Source organism: Ictalurus furcatus, chromosome 8, assembly GCF_023375685.1.
Source record: "Ictalurus furcatus strain D&B chromosome 8, Billie_1.0, whole genome shotgun sequence".
Taxonomy (NCBI): Eukaryota; Metazoa; Chordata; class Actinopteri; order Siluriformes; family Ictaluridae; genus Ictalurus; species Ictalurus furcatus.
In genome coordinates this window covers 15,781,849-15,802,143 of record NC_071262.1, presented here as the reverse complement: position 1 = coordinate 15,802,143, position 20,295 = coordinate 15,781,849, and the positions used below count along the sequence as shown (strand labels likewise).

The following is a 20,295-nucleotide window of genomic DNA, read 5'->3' as shown; positions in this document are numbered from 1 at the left end:
GCATGTCTTTGGGTCTGGGAGAGGAAACTGGAGTACCCGGATGAAACCACAGGGAACACTGGGAGAACATATAAACGTCATAGGGCGGAGGCGGGATTCAAACCCCCAACCCCAGAGGTGCACGGCAAACCACTAAGCCACCGAGACACGGCCCCCCATAATGCATTTTTTCCCTAAGAGGAATGTGTCCTGACTTGTTTAATGTACACAATCATCATAATCAACCCTCAAAAACCATCTGAAACCATGTCATTTCCTTGTGTGTTAACAATTAGTACAGCAATAACCAAAAAACCCTGTTAAAGGATTCATTAGAAGTTTTAATTCAACATTCATAGTACGTTATTCATCACTCTCTAGTTCATATTCAACCAGAAATGCTCTATTAGTTACACCATCTTTACCTTTACAGGCATTAATATAATTCATCATATATCAGATCATTGGGAAATGTTCTAATGTTTTATTCTTGAGAATACACCGATCGTATTTGGGTTTAACACCGATTGATTTACTTCGGGGAAATTTGACATGTTTACTATCTCTCTTAAAAAGCCTTTCTTGTAAAACAATGGCTATATGATACAAAATACAGTAGTAATGGGCATAACATATTCGTGTTTAATATATTAGTAAGGTTATGACAGAATACTGTATCAACATGGAGAGCTTTCCAACAGAGCTCAGATGTGGTCGTGTTTTTGTGAATATTTAGTAAAAAAAAACCCAACAACAACAACAAAAAATAAAAATGGGAGAAAGACACCACCAGTGACTGGAGCGTCTCTGCTGGACCACAGCATGAGTTCACATTCAGTCCTATACGCTTCCATGCAGTCATGCGAGGAATACGGGGAGATACGTTTCGCTCTGTGATCCATCCTGCTTGGAATTCTGCTCTTCTCTTTGAGTGATAATAGACAAATAAAAAACAAACAAACAAAAACAACAAAAAAAACCCCAACAGTCAGGAACATCTGCATGTAACATGAGCATTTCAGAGCTCTAAAGATAAACAGTTCCAATCCTTCAGCTCTGGATTTAAGTAATGAGTCCTTTAGTCTATCACAATGCAAGCTGGATATAAGGCACAGTTCCTGTTTCACCAGCGTAGCGGTCCTCTTCACGTCGGGGACAGTTTGAGGTTCCTCATGCTCCTCTTGACCGGCATTATTGGCTTTTTAATATTTTACTTGCTCAGTGTCCTAAAAAATCCCTCTCACACTCAGTCAGACATGCAATACACACTATTAATCTTCAGGTTAGGTTGTACATTTATATAGATACACACATTCATATATATTTATTTATATAAAATTCATATACTTTCAGGAATGTTAATCTGCTGTGTGTGTGTGGGTTTTTTTGTTTTTTTTTCATGGATACAAAATAACTTTTATATCACACATACAAGAAACATCATAAAAACAGTCTCTTTAAAAAAATCCCTTAATAAAAATAAGTTCTATTTGTATTTTTTTTTTAATGTACAATATATTTTCTTTCCCTCTGGCTCCATGTGAAATGGGGTGGGGGGGTGCGGGGGCAAGGGTGGAGAAGGTGATCATTATGAAGGGCATTTCGAGCAGCCGCACTCCACGGTCGTCTCCAGCTCTTCGGAGAAAGAGGAGCCGTCCGAGCACTTGAAGCTGACTTTCCGTCTGCGGCTCTTGGTGGGGGCGCAGCAGAGTCCCGGGTGACACGAGCGTGAACACTCGACCCGGGGGACCTTACTGGTGGACGTGCATGTCTTCTGGCCTATGTGACGCTTGAGCTGTTCACGGACCATCTCGCCCTGACACGTCAGCTCTGGGAGGAGGAGAGCAGACGTGTGAGAACTCCAAATACATGAAATGAACATCGTGAAAACCTGTACTGTCAGGCCCTCGAGCATGACCCTTAACCCTGAACTGTTCCAGGATGTAACGTCAGGATGTATTCTTATAGAAACATAATCAACTTAGAGGTGTAAAAGACATCACACCACCCCCAATTATTACTCATTATTTTCCTATAACAGTACGCACCATTGTGTTGTATGCCTGGTGTTGCAGAATAACACACAGAATAGTGGTTAGATTAGATAAATGTCTGTTTCGAAGAAGAGCACAATACAGTGAAAGTTTAGCTGTGTGTGTGTGTATATATGTGTGTATATGTGTGTGTGTGTGTATGTGTGTGTGTGTGTGTGTATATATGTGTGTGTGTGTATATATGCGTATATGTGTGTGTGTACATGTGTGTGTATATATGTGTGTGTCTATATGCGTTTGTGTTTATATCTGTGGTGTGTGTATATGTGTTTGTGTGTATATGTGTGGTGTGTGTGTATATGTGTTTGTGTGTATATGTGTGGTGTGTGTATATGTGTGTGTGTGTATATGTGTTTGTGTGTATATGTGTGGTGTGTGTATATGTGTTTGTGTGTATATGTGTGGTGTGTGTATATGTGTTTGTGTGTATATGTGTGTGTGTGTATGTGCGTAAATGTGTGTGTGTGTGTGTGTGTGTATATATGTGTGTGTGTCTGTGTGTGTATATGTGTGGTGTGTGTGTATGTGTGTGTGTGTATATATGTGTGGTGTGTGTGTGTGTGTGTGTGTATGTGTGTGTATATGTGTGTGTGTGTGTTGTACCGGTTTCACAGGTACTGCCTGTGTATCCAGGCTGGCAGTGGCATGCAGGATCTCCACTCTCGTCCACTCTGCATTCCCCATGCACACAGTAGTGCCCCCTGCAGGCGGCTGGCTCCTCTCTCCTTTCACAGAACTGACCCGTGTAACCTTGCGCACACTTACAGCTGTAGGACGAACCCTTAGGCACACACAGGCCATGCACACACCTGTTCCCAGTTGAGAGAGAGAGAGAGAGAGAAAGAGAGAGAACAAGAGAACAAGAGTTAAATAAATCAATATTCATATGTAAATATCTTGTTTTTATGTTTGTTCATATTGCAGTCTGCATCTGGTGTACATTTTCAGACAATTCTGTTGTCCTCCTTACACAGCCGGATAATGTCTTAAATGTTTAAAAGTGTTTCTTGGGCTATAAATAACATCTAGTTTCAAAGATACCTCAGAAGAAGTATTAATTACAGTATTATCATGCTATGGATCAGGCTAGTTTCTTCATTTGAGGATTTTTAAAAAAACATTTTTTTCTGGCCCAGAAATGTACTTGACCCTCAGCTGGAAAAAAGCTGCAGCTTCAACTCTTTTTCTTACAATCCCAGTTCCAAAAAAGTTGGAACGCTGTGTAAAATGTGAATAAAAACAGAATGCAATGATTTGCAAATCTCATACACCCATATGTTATTCACAATAGAACATAGAAAAAAATATCAAATGAGTAAACGTACCATTTTGAGAAAAAAAATAAGGTAATGTTGAATTTGATGGTCGCAACATGTTTCAAAAAAGTTGGGACGGGGGCAACAACAGGCTGGAAAAGTAAGTGTTACTAAAAAGAAACAGCTGGAGGTTAATTGGTAACAGGTCAGTAACATAATTGGTTATAAAAAGAGTATCTAAGAGAAGCAGAGTCTCTCAGAAGTAAAGATGGGATGCAATCTGGATGGAAGCATATGTTCCTCTAAAACCTGTATATACCTTTCAGCATTGATGGTGCCTTTCCAGATGCAAAATGTTCCTCTAGCTGTTTCTTTTTAGTAACACCTACTTTTCCAGCCTTTTGTTGCCCCGTCCCAACTTTTTTGAGATGTGTTGCGGTCATCAAATTCAAAATTACTTTATTTTTTCCTTTAAATGGTACATTTACTCAGTTTAAATAATTGATATATTTTCTATGTTCTATTATGAATAACACATGGGTTTATGAGTTTTGCAAATCATTGCATTCTGTTTTATTTACATTCATTTACATTTTACACAGCGTCCCAACTTTTTGGGAATTGAAACTGGGGTTGTAAAAGGCAACTCATGAGGCATGCATCGTTTTAACAGAAGGGGAAAGTTTCAGCATCGCTTGTTGAGGATTTTCAGTTGCCATAAATAACAAAAAAATGCATTCATTCATTCATTCATTCATATTCTCTAAGCACTTTATCTTGGTCAGGGTCACAGTGGATCCAGAGCTTATGCTGGAAACAGTGGACCATGTTGGAGAGATGCCAATCTATCACAGGCCAGTATGCATACACACATTCATACACCCATTCACACCTAGGGCCATTTCAGCAAAGCCAGTCCACCTCCTGGCGTGGTTTCGAGGGAAACCCATGAAGACATGGGAAAAACATGTCTACATTCGAATCTTGAATTAGATAACACCTATATTGCTCATATAAGAAAAAGATCTTCCATTGTATGAACTTGGATTCACAGCTGAGCTACGTGCCCAGGACTATAGTGCTTACAATCGGTTAGACATGCCAGAGCAGAACCATTTAGAGCCTTATAGAATAAAAATGACTGAGGTGAATGCAGAACTAAATAGGTAGCCACTAAATCTTAAAGAAGACTAGGGTAATGTGCTCGGCTCATTTCCTGGTAAGGACACGGGCTGCTGCATTCTGAACTACTGTAACTAAAGCTTTTTTAAAGAGACAGCAGGGCTGCCAGCCAGTACCACATTACAACAGACCTATATAGAGGTTATGAAAGCATGCACTAATTTCTCAGTGTCATGTATTTAGATATATAACTGGTTACAAGTCAGACCCATATATATATATATATGGAGAACGTATAAGAGTGTGTGTTTGTGTGTGGTTACAGTACCTGCTGGACTGACAGGGGTTGGCGTAGCTCTGTTGCTCGCATAGAGGACCACTGCTGCTGGCAGGACACTCACAGGTCACGCCCGCCTCACCCCTCTGCCTGCACGGCCCCTGTGCACACACACTGCACAAGTGGCAGCCAGGCAGGATGCCTTCTGTGCCCGTCAGCCCGGTACTCAACTCCTGCAGCTCTCCGTTGAAACGGACGTTATGGATGCAGCCGTTGAAGGACTGGGATGTGCGCTCAGCTCCCGTACGCAGGCCTGTGGAGCCGATCGCAGAGGGAACGCCTGAGAGAAACAAGTCATACAGACATTCACGTAACAATGTGTAGCAAAAATGAAAGTGTTACATGGTTATGATAACATGGTAGACTAAAGAAAACTGAGGATGTTTGATGTTAGTGTCAAGAACTGGTATGGAAAAAAGGTACTTTTGTTGGAAATTGGTTGATCTTAGACTAGACAAGCTGGACTAGCTGGAAATATATTTTTGTACATTGTTTCACTGCAGCTTACTAAATAATAAATTCTTTGTACAATCGGCTACAAAATTATTGGGACCCTTGGTAATGATGGGTGAAAAGGTGAAAAATGTCTTTGTGGTTAATTAACCTCAATTTACTTCAATTAAAGATCAGTTTTTTTTTTTTTTTACCAAGGGTGCCAATAATTCTGAAGCGTAGACTATATGTTTGTAAAAAAACAGTCAAAAAAGTCTTTTTTGTGCATTTCCATAAAAATGCATGCGTAACGGCCAAAATACCATGACTAAAAATTTTGCTTCCCCAACCCACACCTATCAGGTGGTACAGTACATAGTAGAGAAAAGAGTGAATGGTTGTGTATATCAGACATAAATGTGTGTGTGTGTGTAGGTGTGTTGTGCTCTCACCTCCGATGTAAAGATGGGTGTTTGGCTCCACTGAGGGCGGCCGTGCCAGTTTGCCCAGACTCTTAGGGGATCCTTTATCCACCACCAGACTCAACGTTTGATTCTGGATCAGTAATTCCACTGTGTGGAAGAGTCCGTCGTTCACCGATTCCACACTAACACAGACAGACAAATAGACAGAGGTCAGGATTGTTCAATATTTTACATGCCATCTCTTCTCGAGAGTAATGCTGACTAAACAGAGTTCAGTATCCACTATTAAATTATTTAAATTAAAATGTATTACTGGATGAAGATGGCATGCACAAGTATTTTCTAGCCACCAAATTAGTAAAATGTGACATAAGCGTGACCAAGCAGCCAGTAAATGCTGCATGCTCTAAAGGCTAAATGGATTGAATTGATGTATTTGGCATAGATGTCAAAGAAGCATGTAACGTTGTAATTTTGAAATACCACGGGATAGGATATTCCTGTTATACCACTCAACTGTTCAGGTAAGAGCCGTTTTCCTGACCGAATAATTTAATACTTGCACTTCTGCAGCAATGTTATATGACATTTCATGTCAACCTGTTGTAAGCAGACACTGTAATGTATAGTGATCACAGCATGAGCAAACCTTAATGTACAGGATGAAATATATGTGCATGCTTTGGCTGAGCAAACATGATGGCTGTGCCAGGTGTGTTCTTTAGTTTGGCATTGATGGGACTAACAGCACTCGGAGATCTTGTGCTGGCTGAGAGCTCTCTCTAACACAATAAGGAGATCTGACACGTTCTTTCTCATACACCCATCCACAAATACATTGAATCCAGCTGAGACTGAGTGTGATTTGAGGTGAGGGCTTGGTGGTTGGAGCCTGAGAGAACTCAGGAGCTTGCGTTCTTCTTCTTTTTTTTGTCTGATCTTGTTAAACATTTTTAGAGAGTGCTGAGAGCTCGCTGCGGCCCTTGAAACCTCTGAGAGAAAACGCACGGAGCGTGACAACGAACCCTTGCTCAGCTGGATGATTTTGGCAGAGACCACATGCTGCGCTCATACACTGGAGTTACAACAGGCTCGTGAGTGCTCCAGCTTCCCACGCTACTCAGTCCAGGACATGCTGGACCTGCTGATTGCTGGGTAATTGTGTTTTGTCTGAGTGTGACATTGTAGTGGACTGGGTCATGACCCTGCTAACCCCCTGCAAACTGACATCAGAGCATGAGAAAGCAGGTCAATTATGGCTACAGAGACTCATCTTAGACGAGTTATTCCTGGAAGGAGCATAGGCAGCGTCAGACAGCTAGAGACAGTGGTTTGGCAAAGAGTAAGACAGCGAGCGAGAGAGAGAGAGAGAGAGAGAGAGAGAGAGAGAGAGAGAGAGAGAGAGAGCAACGAGAGAGTGAGGGACTGAGCAAGAGAGATTGCGGATACAGAAGTGTGGCTTGTTCTCCTTCGGTACCCAAAACACACTCTTCCTCTCTTTGTACCGCATTTCACTTCTCAGAAAAAAAAGGGGTCCAAAAAAAGCACGCTGGCGTAACGTGTCAAAAGCATCTTTCTCTCCATGGTGAGAATCTGACACTTTCCCCAGCTGCACCGCAGGTCAGGTTGCACAACCTTCGAATTAACAGCTCAGAATAATGGGGTGTGAGATATGGAAAAAGGGTCTGTGCCTTAACCATAGGTGGTCCTGTTATGACTCTGTTTTACCCAATGATTGGTCACAGCTGCCCCATGTAGAGAAAGAAAGGCAGAGTGAAATCAATTAAGTAACTTAAACAAACAATTAAAGTGAGTTTACTTTGCCTTGCAGTGCTTGAATTTGAGCTGGAGGTTTTTTTTCCAAGGCTACATGTGCTCTTGATTTGATTTCAATTCAAGGTGTCATGATGCATCTTTTTTTTTCCTTTTCTTTTTTTTCTAATAGCCAGTTGAATTCCTAAATCTAATTGGTCACAAGGTGTTGATTCTTTTTCTATAAGAGCAGCTCTGACTTACAGTAGTACCAGGTGTAATTCAAATCACAGGTTTATATTCATGCACTTATTCTGAAATATTATCACTTCTATAGTAACAACTCTTTCACAGGGACTTGCTCCACATAGACTAATAATAATAATAATAATAATAATAATAATAAAACTCCTTACAATTTTTATGGCTTCTCTGTAAGATGCTGTCGTATTAACTTCAGATAAAGAGAATGTGAAGCAATGACTGTATGTATCTGCTATGACATTAGCATTAAATGTAATTGACTGTAAGTGATTAAATGTATGAAGCATCATTCTTTAATAAAAAAAAAAAACTGTAATCATGTCAAATTGCTTTGTATGTGCTGTAACAGGAAACTAATCAACTTTAGAGTGGTAAGAGGAACTCCACTTAGTATCAGGCCACATCATGCCACCCCATCCTTGATTATTTTCCTGTAACAGCACACCTTGTCATGTTTTATGTGCTTACGTGCTTATCGATCATGGCTAGGCTTAATGTACCTCCAAAACGATAAGATTTCATTAGAAATATTTGGTACTGTTAAAAAAACAACAACAACATTATGCATATACCAATGTAAAAATCCAGTTATGGCATTAATGCATAATTTTTCAAGAGTGAGTCTAAGTATTTTTTATTTTCCTCATCCCCAGTGCACAGAAAGATCAGCGTACTTCAGGAACTTAACTCCTGGCATGCTTTACTGGCTCTTGGCTCAACACATATACGCTTTATACGGTTTATATTACAGCCTCATAATTCAATTCCATGCTTGCAAACGTTCTCTTTGTGAGCAACATCCATTTGCAAGACCCCCTCAAGAACTTTCCCTACGGTCTATTTGATACTCTACATACCATATATGCCTGGCTTTATTATGGTTTTCGGACAGTGCCTTTGACACCAGTCTTTCATTAACAGTAGCCCCAGGAGTTAGGACGCAGAGACGGAAGAGGTGGCTTTTCGTTTTATGAGATAAAGCTGAGATTAAATACACATAACCAGATTAATCCTTTAGTTTCAGTCAGGCTGTTGTATATTTGTTAAGGCCTGGATGACATAAAATTGTCAGGCACTAGCTTTAAAAACACCATAACACTAGATGGCACCAGACACCAAACCAAGATCATAACCCACTCAAAAGAGCAGCCACTTTCACCAATACTGGCCAGCTTATTTACTGGATGAAATTTTCCAAAGGTCACATGATATTTGTAAAGGGGGAGAGCTCCGGATTTGATATGTGCCCAGCATGCGTTTAAGCTTTAAATGCTCCGTTATTGGGCTCTATAAAAACAAATAAAACGCCGTCTTAGATTTGAGCAGACTCAAATGCAGGGAGAAGTCAATTTCCTGTCAGCTGAAAATACAACACCCTCCACGAAACCGTATTATAAACAACACAAACACAAACTTAGACACAATTACCGGAGCCTTCATCTCGGAAAGTTATCTAAATCAGTGAACCTACGGACATATTTACGTTTTCCAAATTCAATTACCCGGCGCTATCGTTTGCTTACAGCAGAGTCACACCAGACTGGCTGAAGTCAACGGTACACAGGCAGTCAGTGCAGTTATGGATTGCAGCTGTAACCGCAATTAGGACTCTTTTGGAGCTGAGTAGCTAAGCTACGTACTTGTTTAGTGAACAGAACCTCAAAAGGGTGGGGGAACTGACTGATTTCAACAGCCTTCTGATCCGTGTGAACCTCTGTCAGTGCAAGTAGGGGTCTTTTACCAGAAACGGGAAGTCTAATGTTAACATCGGGTCTTGGAAGAGATGTTCTCTTGTGTGTTCAAGTGGCACAGTGGTATTTTCTAATGACCTTTCAATAACACTGTAGTCAGTCAGGCCCAGAGGAGCTCAACGCTCAGCTCTGAGCCCTAACTTGATCTGATCTAAGAGAAAACTAACATAATCCAGTTCCAAAACTTGGCTCCTAGTTCCAGTCCAAGATACACTGCGCTTTCAAGCAGGCCAGTCTTGCTTACCTCAATCCCTGCTGGGCTTCTCTTTAAAAAAAAAAAAAAAAAGGCTCCTGTGTTCCTAGCACTTCAGTCACATAGGAACTGAGTGCTAATCCCAGACGGATGAAAGAAAACAGGCAATAAAAACACACCCTGACCCCCCATCACCCCGCTGCGTTAAGCTTTAGATCCAGTTGATGCGGAAAACATAAGCCTCATTCTGTGAAACTGGGTTAGGCATGGCTGAAGCCATAGTGCGTGGAGCAAGGTAGAAAGGAGAGCTGCAATTCCAATCTCCTCCTTTAATTTCCTGTGATGGATTCACGAAAACTGGTGCTCCCTGCTGAACAAGTGCCCACACTGCTTCTGAAACTAATGGAGAGATTAGCGCTGGGTTTTTGATAAGGGCAGAACATTAGCAAGCAGTGCAATTTAGGCATTCATCTGAAACCTAATGATGCTTTAGTGCTAGTTAAGATCCCTTCTTCAGTTCACCTCCTCAGTACACTTATCGCTCTCCTCTATCTTGAATCCCCAATATGCCAAGATCACTACGGAGTGATAAGTAGCCTTCACCCTCCACCAGCATTCTATCACATCATTCTCTCCTGGGTCTAATCTGTCTTTTCTCAGTTCCTCTCCACAGAACTCTCTCGCTTCTCTTCTGTTCATCATTGCCTCCCTTGGCTGCGAATCTCAAAAAATGAATGCTTGAAAGTGAATGCTTCGCTTCAGTTATGGATAAGGTGAAGAAGCTTTGGCCTCTCTTCTGATCCTCGCCTCACAGATGCTTCATGACTCAGTGGGACATTCGAAGTCAATCACCCTCAACAAAGCCCCTGAACCAGAGCTCTACGATGCTGTGTCTCAGCCAAGGAAGCGTCACGTCTGCATTTCTCCATGGCCCAGAGTTCTGGGTTGGGACGGAGTTACAAATTTGAGCAGCTGCTGCATGGACCTCACTAGCTTAACCGTGACATGAAAAGCTCAGGAACATGCTGGCCTGACTGGTGAACTATGTGTTGTGGCTCATATCAGGCTAATGAAGGTAGACAGGGGCAATTCTGCCTTGTAGTCGGTGAAAACTGCCTCCTTCTCCATTCCATATTACACAGCTCAGCACTATCTCCCCACAAGCCCAGAGACAATGGCCTTCAGGCACGCCAAAACCACAGAGCATTACGTCATCAGGGGAAAGAACAGCCTAATGAGAGGGTAAGCATGCAAAATAAGGCCATGACGCAGCTCGACTACAGCCACAGAAATCACCATCCAGAACACAGCTGCACTCAGGAAAAGTACACTGAGTTTATCAAGTCCGACTACAAATCTGACACTCGGAGCTTCTGTCTATTCATACTATATATGAATTAGTATGAATTAGGCTCTGGGTTACTGATCGGAAGGTCAGAGCTTCAAGCCTTAGCACTGCCAGGCTCTGGGTTACTGATCGGAGCTGCCAAGCTGCCACTGTTGGGCCCTTGAGCAAGGCTCTTAACCCTCTCTGCTCCAGGGTGCTGTATCATGGCTGACCCTGTGCTCTGACACCAACTTCCTGACATGCTGGCGTATGCGAAGAAAAGAATTTCACTGGGCTGTAATGTATATGTGACCAATAAAGACTCATTATCATGATCATAAACCGGTGAATAATCAGTGAAGTACACCTTTGAGTGCATACTAATAAAATAATTGCACAGCTTTGTGCTAGTATTGAGTAATTTGAGGCTATTATATCACGCACGGGCAAGACTCCTGGATGAAGTGTTATTTTTACATGCTGTGACACTCCCGACAGCCCTATCGATTGGGTCCTAGGCAGTGGGAAGTTAAGAGAGGCCCTTTTTTCAGAGCTAGCGAGAGATCAATAATATGCTATCTGGTGTACAGGGAGGTTGGCTCAGATCAGAAACCAGTCACAACTGCCACCTCTCAGTGTGCACTGATCCGCTGTGTGACAGGAAAGGGTCTTAAGGCATTCTGGCTGTATGAACGTGCCAGCTTTAAACTGACTCTCGGCATCTTTCAAGTGATGCATCTAGATTTCAAGAAGAAAAGTTGCTGAGATATGGTCAAACAACTTGAGCATGGCGCCTTGTATATTTATATTTAAGAAAGCGTGTTTGTTTGCCCCGTGATGCCAGCTTGAATGCACTTTCTGTCAACAGTGAGACTGAACCATAAGGAAGAAAAAAAAATGTGGCCATTTCTTATTTTTCTGTTTAAAATATGAAATACATTTCAGATATACTACCAGTGAACAATTTGGACACACTGAATCATATAGAAGAGTTTTACAATTTTATATTATTTTAAAATAATAATGAAGGCCTTAACACTATGGAATAACACAAATGACCAAGAAATGTGTTAAACATATAAAACTATTTCATATTTAAATTCAGTATTCTTGCACACTCTTGGCTTCTTCTCAACCAGCTTCATGAGAAAGCTTCACCCAGTAGGCTTTTCTTAAAGTTTCCACATTTGTCAAGCTCCAAATAAAATCTGTCTGTTTTGAAACTCATTTGAAGTAAAATCCCTTATTAAGAATACATTCAGAAATAAATTTATGGGCACTTTGCCTTTAATACATCCATCTATTTTCCATACTGTTTATCCGACGCAGGGTTGTGGCGGAGCCTGAAGCCTATGATGCCTGGAACCCAGGAAACTTGGGGCACAAGGCAGGGGGATGCACCCTGGACAGGGTGCCAACACATTGCAGGGCAGAACTGCACACCCATTCACACACTATGGACAATTTGGAAATGCCTACAATGCATGTCTTTGGACTGGGGGAGGAAAGCGGAGTGCTCCGAGGAAGCCCCTGAGGCACGGGGAGAACATGCAAGGGATTCGAGCGCCCAACCCCAGAGGTGCGAGGCAAACGTGCTAACCACTAAGTTACCGTGCCCCACTCCTTCAATATATATGATATCTAAATTATTCATACTTTTGACTGGTAGTGCACAAAATGCAATCCAAACACTAATATATTTTAAGATATACAGCATATTAAACAAAATAATTGAGGAATCCCATTAAACGAATTTAAACATCCCTTTAAGCCATTTTCAGACATTGCAAAAATGATCCCTTTTCCTATATTTAGTATTTAGTATGCACATAATTATCCTTGCACTATTAAGCTGTGAAAGCCTAACAGAGAGCTGCACAGAGGTAGAATCTGTTGTGAACTGCACATCAACCTGTGCTATCTGCCACCAAATCTATATTACAAAAATTACCAGCATTCAGAATTAGTGAAGCAAACAGAAAGATATTTGAGACAGTTATACTGATACCGAACGATCGACAGTTGATGAACTGCGTAAAAACAGACTAAATGTCATTAGAATCTTGGTGAAGCAAAACAAGGTTCCTAAATTACAGCCAACAATTCCGGCAGTTAAAAAGACGCCCGTGGGGAGCCGTAAAAGCCAAATAAGCCGAGCTTATTTGTGAGGCTCCAGTGAGCGGAGGCACACAAATCCACACTGGACTCCAGTGTTTGTACAGAAAATGTGTGTGTGTGTGTATGTGAGAGAGAGAGAGAGAGAGAACAAGAGAGCTACCTGACAAGGGGTAGAGAGAGCTGAAGTAAACCCTGGGTTTGGGGATTAGGCTTCGGGGTCAAAGTTACCCTCGGTCACATGTGTTTAGCCAAGAGCCATTGTCTCAAAGATTAGGTATGCTTTGGCGTGTCTGCTTCATATGAGTCAACATCTTCAGGGTAGACAAATGAGTACACTTTAAGATGCAGTGTGTATGTTTAGGTTTAGTATAGTACCTACCTTACAGTGTCCTGTGAGAGCGAAACATATTGACCAAATATACCACAGCAAATCAGTAGATTTGTTTTTGCTGTTATGTCTTGGATTTGCTCTTGTGTTTTTGATTTTCTCTTGTGTTTCCGAATTTGCTGTTGTATTTTGCTTTGCTGTTGTGTTTTCATTTTGATGCTATGTCTTTTATTCGTTTATTTTCTGATTTGCGGTTGTGTTTTTGATTTTCTCATGTGTTCTTGCTTTGCTATTTAGTTTTTCATTTTGCTGTTGAGCTTTCTGATTTGCTCTTGTATCTTTTATTTGTTGTGTTTTCATTTTGATGCTATGCTTTTTATTTGTTATTTATTTTCTGATTTGCTATTGTGTTTTTGATTTTCTCTTGTGTTTTTGCTTTGCTGTTGTATCTTTTATTATTATTTATTATTATTAATAAACAATAATATAATAATTATTTATTATTATATTATTATAATTATTATAATATATTATTATTTTATTATTTTATTATCTATTGTGTTTTCTGATTTGCTGTTTTGTTTCTCATTTTGCTGTTGAGCTTTATGATTTGCAGTTGTGTTTTGGTTTTACCTATGTGTGTATTTTATACAATGTGTTCTCAGTGTCTAGTGTATCCTTACCTGTATACAGTTGTAGGAGGGTACTTAGCGATGTCATACATCAGTCGAATGTGGCCTTGATACAGCTCCACAGCCAAAGGGTCATGATCCTCCTTATAAAATAGCATGCCATTATCCTTATCAGTAGCCACCTATATAGACAGAAATGAGAATGATAAACTTACAATGACACCCAACATGGAATGGGGGAGAAAAAAAAAACAGCCGTACTTGCACTTAACACCTGGAGTTTAGTTGGTCATATCAACCAGAACAGCTACAAAAATCCTTGAGTAGGTAGCAGCACTCAAATCATACACAGGACTTGAGAGATTTATGGTTCATGAAGTGTAACAGCCTGACTCTGTATGAAATAATCCCCAGTGGAGCTTTCACACTCTTGCCCAATAGCCTGGAGCCATGCAAGGCAAGTAGCGTGACCACATGATGAGTGCTAGTGCTGAATTTCAACTAAAAGACATTTCACAAAAACGTCAGCGCTTGGTCTCAAACCCAAGGACTGCCCGTCTGCCTCCCTTATATATTTAAAAAAGCAGGAGTGTCAGTATCGTCCTTGTACCCTAACCAGCAAACCCCTTCTACGGCTGCAGATGTTGCTATCTCAAAGTCACCAGCTCACCTCTGCAGGCAGATGAAGAATACGCCGGCTATTTTTATCTCCTCCCTCTTTAATTAACATTAGGCTGCCCTGTCGGCGGCGAGGCGAACGACTCATTTGTAGCGGAGATGCAATCCAGCCGTGACGAGGGGGCTCATGATTGCAGCTGATAACAGAGCCGGCTCAACTTCCATTACCATAATATATGTCCTCTAGGGAGGTATTATTCATGCTAGTGGACAAAAGGTGACATTCTAATAATGTCAGCGGGGCTGGGCCGAGAGCTGCAACCGATAAAAACCCCGGAACAGATGTTAGGAAAGGTAGATCGCTTTCCGTGGCTAGGCTAGGTGAGATCAGAATGAGAGACAGGCTTGGACAGCTCAGCAAGGCCTGCTACAAAGCAGACTGATAGTGATGGCTGCCCATGCTAGTGTGTTGATAGGGGTTGAGGAGGAGGAGGAGGAGGAGGATGTTGTGGGTGGATCTCACTGTTGGATGTTTGACTTTGTCTGTCCACGAGATAGTTCAGCAGACTGTGGATAGATTGTGGGTGGGTGTGAGAAATATGCTGGTGACTGACCTTATTCGGTGATGTATTATGTCTACAGCGGTGTATCTGATTTCAAATACTGGAAAGTTCAAACACCTAATTCAACTCTCAAATAATTTCCACGCCACTAGGGACTTGAATCGGGGTCGGTTAAGACTTTGGAACTAAACTATGCAGCCTGTAGGGAACATTTTCTTTTCTTTCAGTAACTAAAACCTCGGGAGATGTAAATGGCACTAGAGCAAATTCTCTATTTGCTTTCAGACAGGCTAAACCAAGGTTCAGATTTATAATGTTCATTTGAAGAAGTATGACATCAAAGGCATCCCACAACAGTATTACATTACCAGCTACAGTAGTTCAAATAGTTTATCCATAAACCAAGGTAGATTGCTAATGTCAGAGAGAATTGTCACTGGGATATGATCCATTCACGACTTGCTATGATTAAGCGAGCATTGTGAGAACGAGCTAAGGTCTCTTTATGACAGCAAATCATTTATTACTGTGTTGTGTTGAAATATCGGTTCTTTCCGCTCGTTGCAGTCACAGTGAGCAGTCTTCAAAATGAGTGATGTCAGTAGAAACAGTACATGAACGTGCACATGAAAACAAAAGACAATCAGTCAGTGATGAAGAGGGATGGCTTGTGTACATGGCTGAGCCTCCCTGTTTTTCAAAGATTCAAAAAAAGACATTAATATAATCTTTCACTTTTGGCAGATGCATCAGATTATTTGCTGTTACCAAATGTCTCAACAGTCCGTCCAGGATTTTACAGTTTTGCGATTGCAGACGTTAACGCAAAATCGAGGAAACTTCGCAATATCCAGAAGAGCACGCAATTTTTCAAATGTACTGCAGATTTGGGCCGTCATGTGATGTCATCACAATGCGCATTCAGCCAAAGCCCTCTTCGATTCATACTGTATGAGACAATGAAAGGTCTCGTTTACCAACAAACATCACTGTGAAAGACCGTGCAATATAAACATATGATTTATAATAATGAAGAAATGAGGCCGGGGCTGATTTCTTTCTAGCCCAGACAGTAGATTTACGCAGCCTGTAGGTGATTACACATGAGTGAAACATCTCCTAGATCTGACCTCCGTTTGGACTGATATTTTTACGGCCGCTTCACTGACACATCTGTAAGACGTCAGTTGCAGGTTTAATGAACGTAAACAAGGTGGATTATTTAATCTATTATCATTTTCCCCCAAAATGACTTTAGAGGAGAAACTATACGTCGATAGTTTAAGCCCACATTGTCCAATCAAAATACAAACGACACACAAGGACAGACAACAAAGCCATAATTCTAGTGGGGTTTTTGGTTTGAAACCTTTTTTTCTGGTCTGACATTAGAAACACTTAAAATATATATCTCATGAAGGCAGCTGTCTATCAGTCTTTAAATTGGCCTGTGTAATACTTTGCCTCACATCATTCTTATGATGTCATCAATGAGACCTTGTGATATTACGCATTGCTCAAGCCTGTTGATTAGCCGTTACCTCCTCACAGAATAAAGGAACAGGAATTGTGCTTTTTCATTGGCCATCAGCTCGAGTTACCATAAGATAAGATACCATAATGGATTTTTAGTGCTATGTTAGTTTTGTTTTGGCTTATTTTCACTAATGGAGTGAAATCAACAACAACAACAACAAATTTTATATGTTTCAGAGTATAGAATTTTATCATTGTTGTTGCTGATAAAATTCACGTTGCCCTTAACAATGATGTCATCACACACTGAAATGATTGTTAATATCATCATCACTATGAACATTCTCAAACTGGTGGAATTAGTGGTAGTTGAGTGGTTAAGACGTTGATGAAGACTACTGATCGGAAAGTTGAGAGCTCAAATCCCAACGCTGCCAAGCTGCCACTACTGGGCCCATGAGTAAGGCCCTTAACCCTCAACTGCTCAGTTGTATAAATGTATGTCGCTCTGAATAAGGGTGTCTTCAAATGCTGTATGTGTAAATAAAATCGAGCAGAACACCAAGCCTTATTGGTTCCTGCTTCTTTTGTTCGAATGTGCACTGGAAAATCGTAGACTAAACTGTAAGCTGGTTAAGAGGAAGGACTGGGAAACAGCTGCCTGTAGCGGCTTCTGAATATTCACTGCCCTGCATGTCTAATCTAACACACCTGCTATATGAAGATTAGATTAGAGATCCAGGAGCAGGTTTGGTGTACAGGGAAGAAATACAAACAAGCTGCTCTGATATCTGTTTATAATAAGTGTGTTAAAGATGTGGGTCATACCTGCAGGGATATATGAGTGGAAGGACGGATAGAAGACCCGGGTAGTTCTATGTACGTGTCTTTCCCGAGGAAGTGTGCGGTAAGCATCTTCTGGCACTTGTTTCCAAAGAAGCCGGGCAGACACCGACACACCGGTTCACCCTCAATCAGAAGACACTGAGCTCCGTTCTGACAGTCCGACTGATCACACGGACTCGTCTTCTGGAGCAGGATCATGGGAGGAGGGTTTTCACAGAAGAGCCCGCTAAACATCGACAGAAACAAAGAAAGCCATATAAACATTCAGATTTGAATGAAGCGGCTGATTTAATCGATTTTAGGATCGAATTTTCCTAAAAGCTGCAATTTTTTTTGTTGCTTCTAATCACTTTCATAGATTAACCAGACATTTTTGTTACTAAGATGAAAATCATGTTATAATATTGATAGAGTGCCGGGGTGGGTGGTAAGCCGAATTAATGCAGAGCTCAAGCCGCTAACACTTAATTAGCAGCCGCCGCAGAGAAAGAGCTATTGTTCATCTGGCTGCCCCAGTAACAACTCTGCGCATAAGAGACACCGAGACTTTCAGAAACTGATGAGTTGTGCTATCCTGCTGCTCGCTGGCACTGACTGCACCAAATACACACACACGCGCACATGTTTAGCACACACAAACACCAACACACACACATAAAAACACACACGCTCAATCAGATCCACAAGGCAGTCCCACACTTATAGCACTATAATTAGCCACATGGAGATTCATCTGCCGTTCGGCTCGGATGAGGCAGCCTAGTGCCATATAATAAAGCACCATCTGTAGCTCAGGAGCCTGGGGTGTGTTTGTGTGTGTGCGAGTGCATATGTGCTTAAGCATATGTCCGTGTATTATAGCTGTGTGTTTGGGCTGTCAGAACTTTCAAACTTTCATAATATTTACTTATCTGAAGACATTTATTATTTTTCAGCGGTGTTCTCCTTTTAGATGACTAAACATTTTTCTAAAACTTTTAAGGCCTTCTGGCGCTTGTAATGTAGGAAAATAAATGCATGTCATTTACAGCGTACTTTATTTTCATCTCTATACTTAGATAATAATTTTCTAAATAAATCTTGAAACATGGAAAACACATTCATTCATCTTCAATAACCACTTTATCCTGATCAAGATTACAGTGGATCCAGGAAAGGATCCTGTGTTCCTATGCCAGGAACACAAGACGGGAGGTGGGAATACACCCTGAATGAGATGCCAGTGCACAGAGGGCACCATGCACACACACAATTACACCTAGGGCCTATTTCACGATAAGGATTAGGAAGCCAGTTGGGATTTGATGTACAGGGTGTCCCAAAAGTAGCAAAATATCTTCCAAAGTTCTTCATACCTAGTGTGTGTATATATATGTGTATATATATATATATATATATATATATATATATATATATATATATATATATATATATATATATATATAAAATCCATCCCATTTTTACTTCTGAGAGCCTTTCTAAGATACTCGTTTTATACACAATCATGTTACTGACCTGTTGTTTTTTTCTTAAAATGGTACATTTACTCAGTTTAAACATTTGATATGTTTTCTATGTTCTATTGTGAATAACAAGTGGGTTTATGTAACTCATTGCATTCTGTTTTAATTTACATTTTACACAGTGTCCCAACTGGGGACTGATACAGTAGTTTGCTCAGGACTACCATCCCATCCATGCTGTATTCCCACTTAGTGTTCCTGGAATAGGGTTGGGATCGACCATGACCCGAATCAAGATAAAGTGCTTACTGGAAATGAATGTGTGAATGAATGAATGAATGAACGAATGCATTTGAATACTAAATTCTTGACACCCTGGTGTGTATGGTTATGTTCGGACTTAATTTGACTGTGCAGGTGTAAGTATAGGTGTAGGCATAGGTGTAAGTATATTTGTAGGTATAAGTGTAGGTATAGGTGTAAGTATAGGTGTAAGTATAGGTGTAGGTATAGGTGTAAGTAAAGGTGTAGGTATAGGTGTTGGTATAGGTGTTGGTATAGGTGTAGGTATAGGTGTTGGTATAGGTGTAGGTATAGGTGTAAGTATAGGTGTTGGTATAGGTGTAGGTATAAGTGTAGGTATAGGTGTAAGTATAGGTATAGGTGTAGGTATAAGTGTAGGTATAGGTGTAAGTATAGGTCTTGGTATAGGTGTAGTTATAGGTGTAGGTGTAAGTATTAGTGTAAGTATAGGCATAAGTATAGGTGTAAGTATAAGTGTAGGTGTAGGTATAGGTGTAGGTATAGGTATAGGTGTAGGTGAAGGTGTAGGTATAGGTATAGGTGTAGGTACTACAGTATGTGTGTTACCTGAAACCATCCTTGCAGACACACGTGTATCCGTTGATGGCGTCTACACACTCAGCCCCATGCTGACACTTGTTCTCCAAACAGTCATTGTAGTCCTGCTCACAGTGCTGCCCCACGTAGCCTGGCAAACACTCACACCTACAACACATACACACTGCATATACTGGACATGCTACAATCCATGTATTGAACATCATCTGGTGTCAGAGCTCCAATACTCAACTCTCTGAACTCTGACCTTTCAGCCCTAAAGATGACACACTTACCTGTAGCCCTTACTGAGAGGCACACACTTGGAGTCGTGCTGGCAGGGGTCAAACCCAGGCAGGCAGGGGTCCACCACTTCTTCACACAGGTCTCCTAATGCACATACACAGATAGATATAACCTCTATAACACCTGCCTTTGCAGCTGTCACAGCTGTATCTCATGGAAAACAGCTCAAACCACGGTAGTAAATTCAGCCAGCAGTTGCGTGGAGAATGGGTC

At 41.0% G+C, this 20,295-nt stretch overlaps 1 protein-coding gene across 1 annotated transcript in view; it reads right to left on the bottom strand.

Annotated features, from left to right (window-relative positions):
* Positions 1–299: 299 nt before the first annotated feature.
* Positions 300–20,295, bottom strand: part of slit3 (slit homolog 3 (Drosophila)) — a 180,093-nt gene continuing 160,097 nt past the window's right edge. Inside the window, exons 29-36 of the mRNA XM_053631039.1 lie at positions 20,073–20,166; positions 19,807–19,944; positions 17,456–17,699; positions 14,022–14,152; positions 5,633–5,787; positions 4,740–5,028; positions 2,637–2,842; positions 300–1,809 (exon numbers count right to left, since the gene is read on the bottom strand). Of these exons, the coding sequence (XP_053487014.1) occupies positions 1,568–1,809; positions 2,637–2,842; positions 4,740–5,028; positions 5,633–5,787; positions 14,022–14,152; positions 17,456–17,699; positions 19,807–19,944; positions 20,073–20,166 (1,499 nt within the window). The 3' untranslated portion in view covers positions 300–1,567. The remainder of the gene's footprint in view (positions 1,810–2,636; positions 2,843–4,739; positions 5,029–5,632; positions 5,788–14,021; positions 14,153–17,455; positions 17,700–19,806; positions 19,945–20,072; positions 20,167–20,295) is intronic.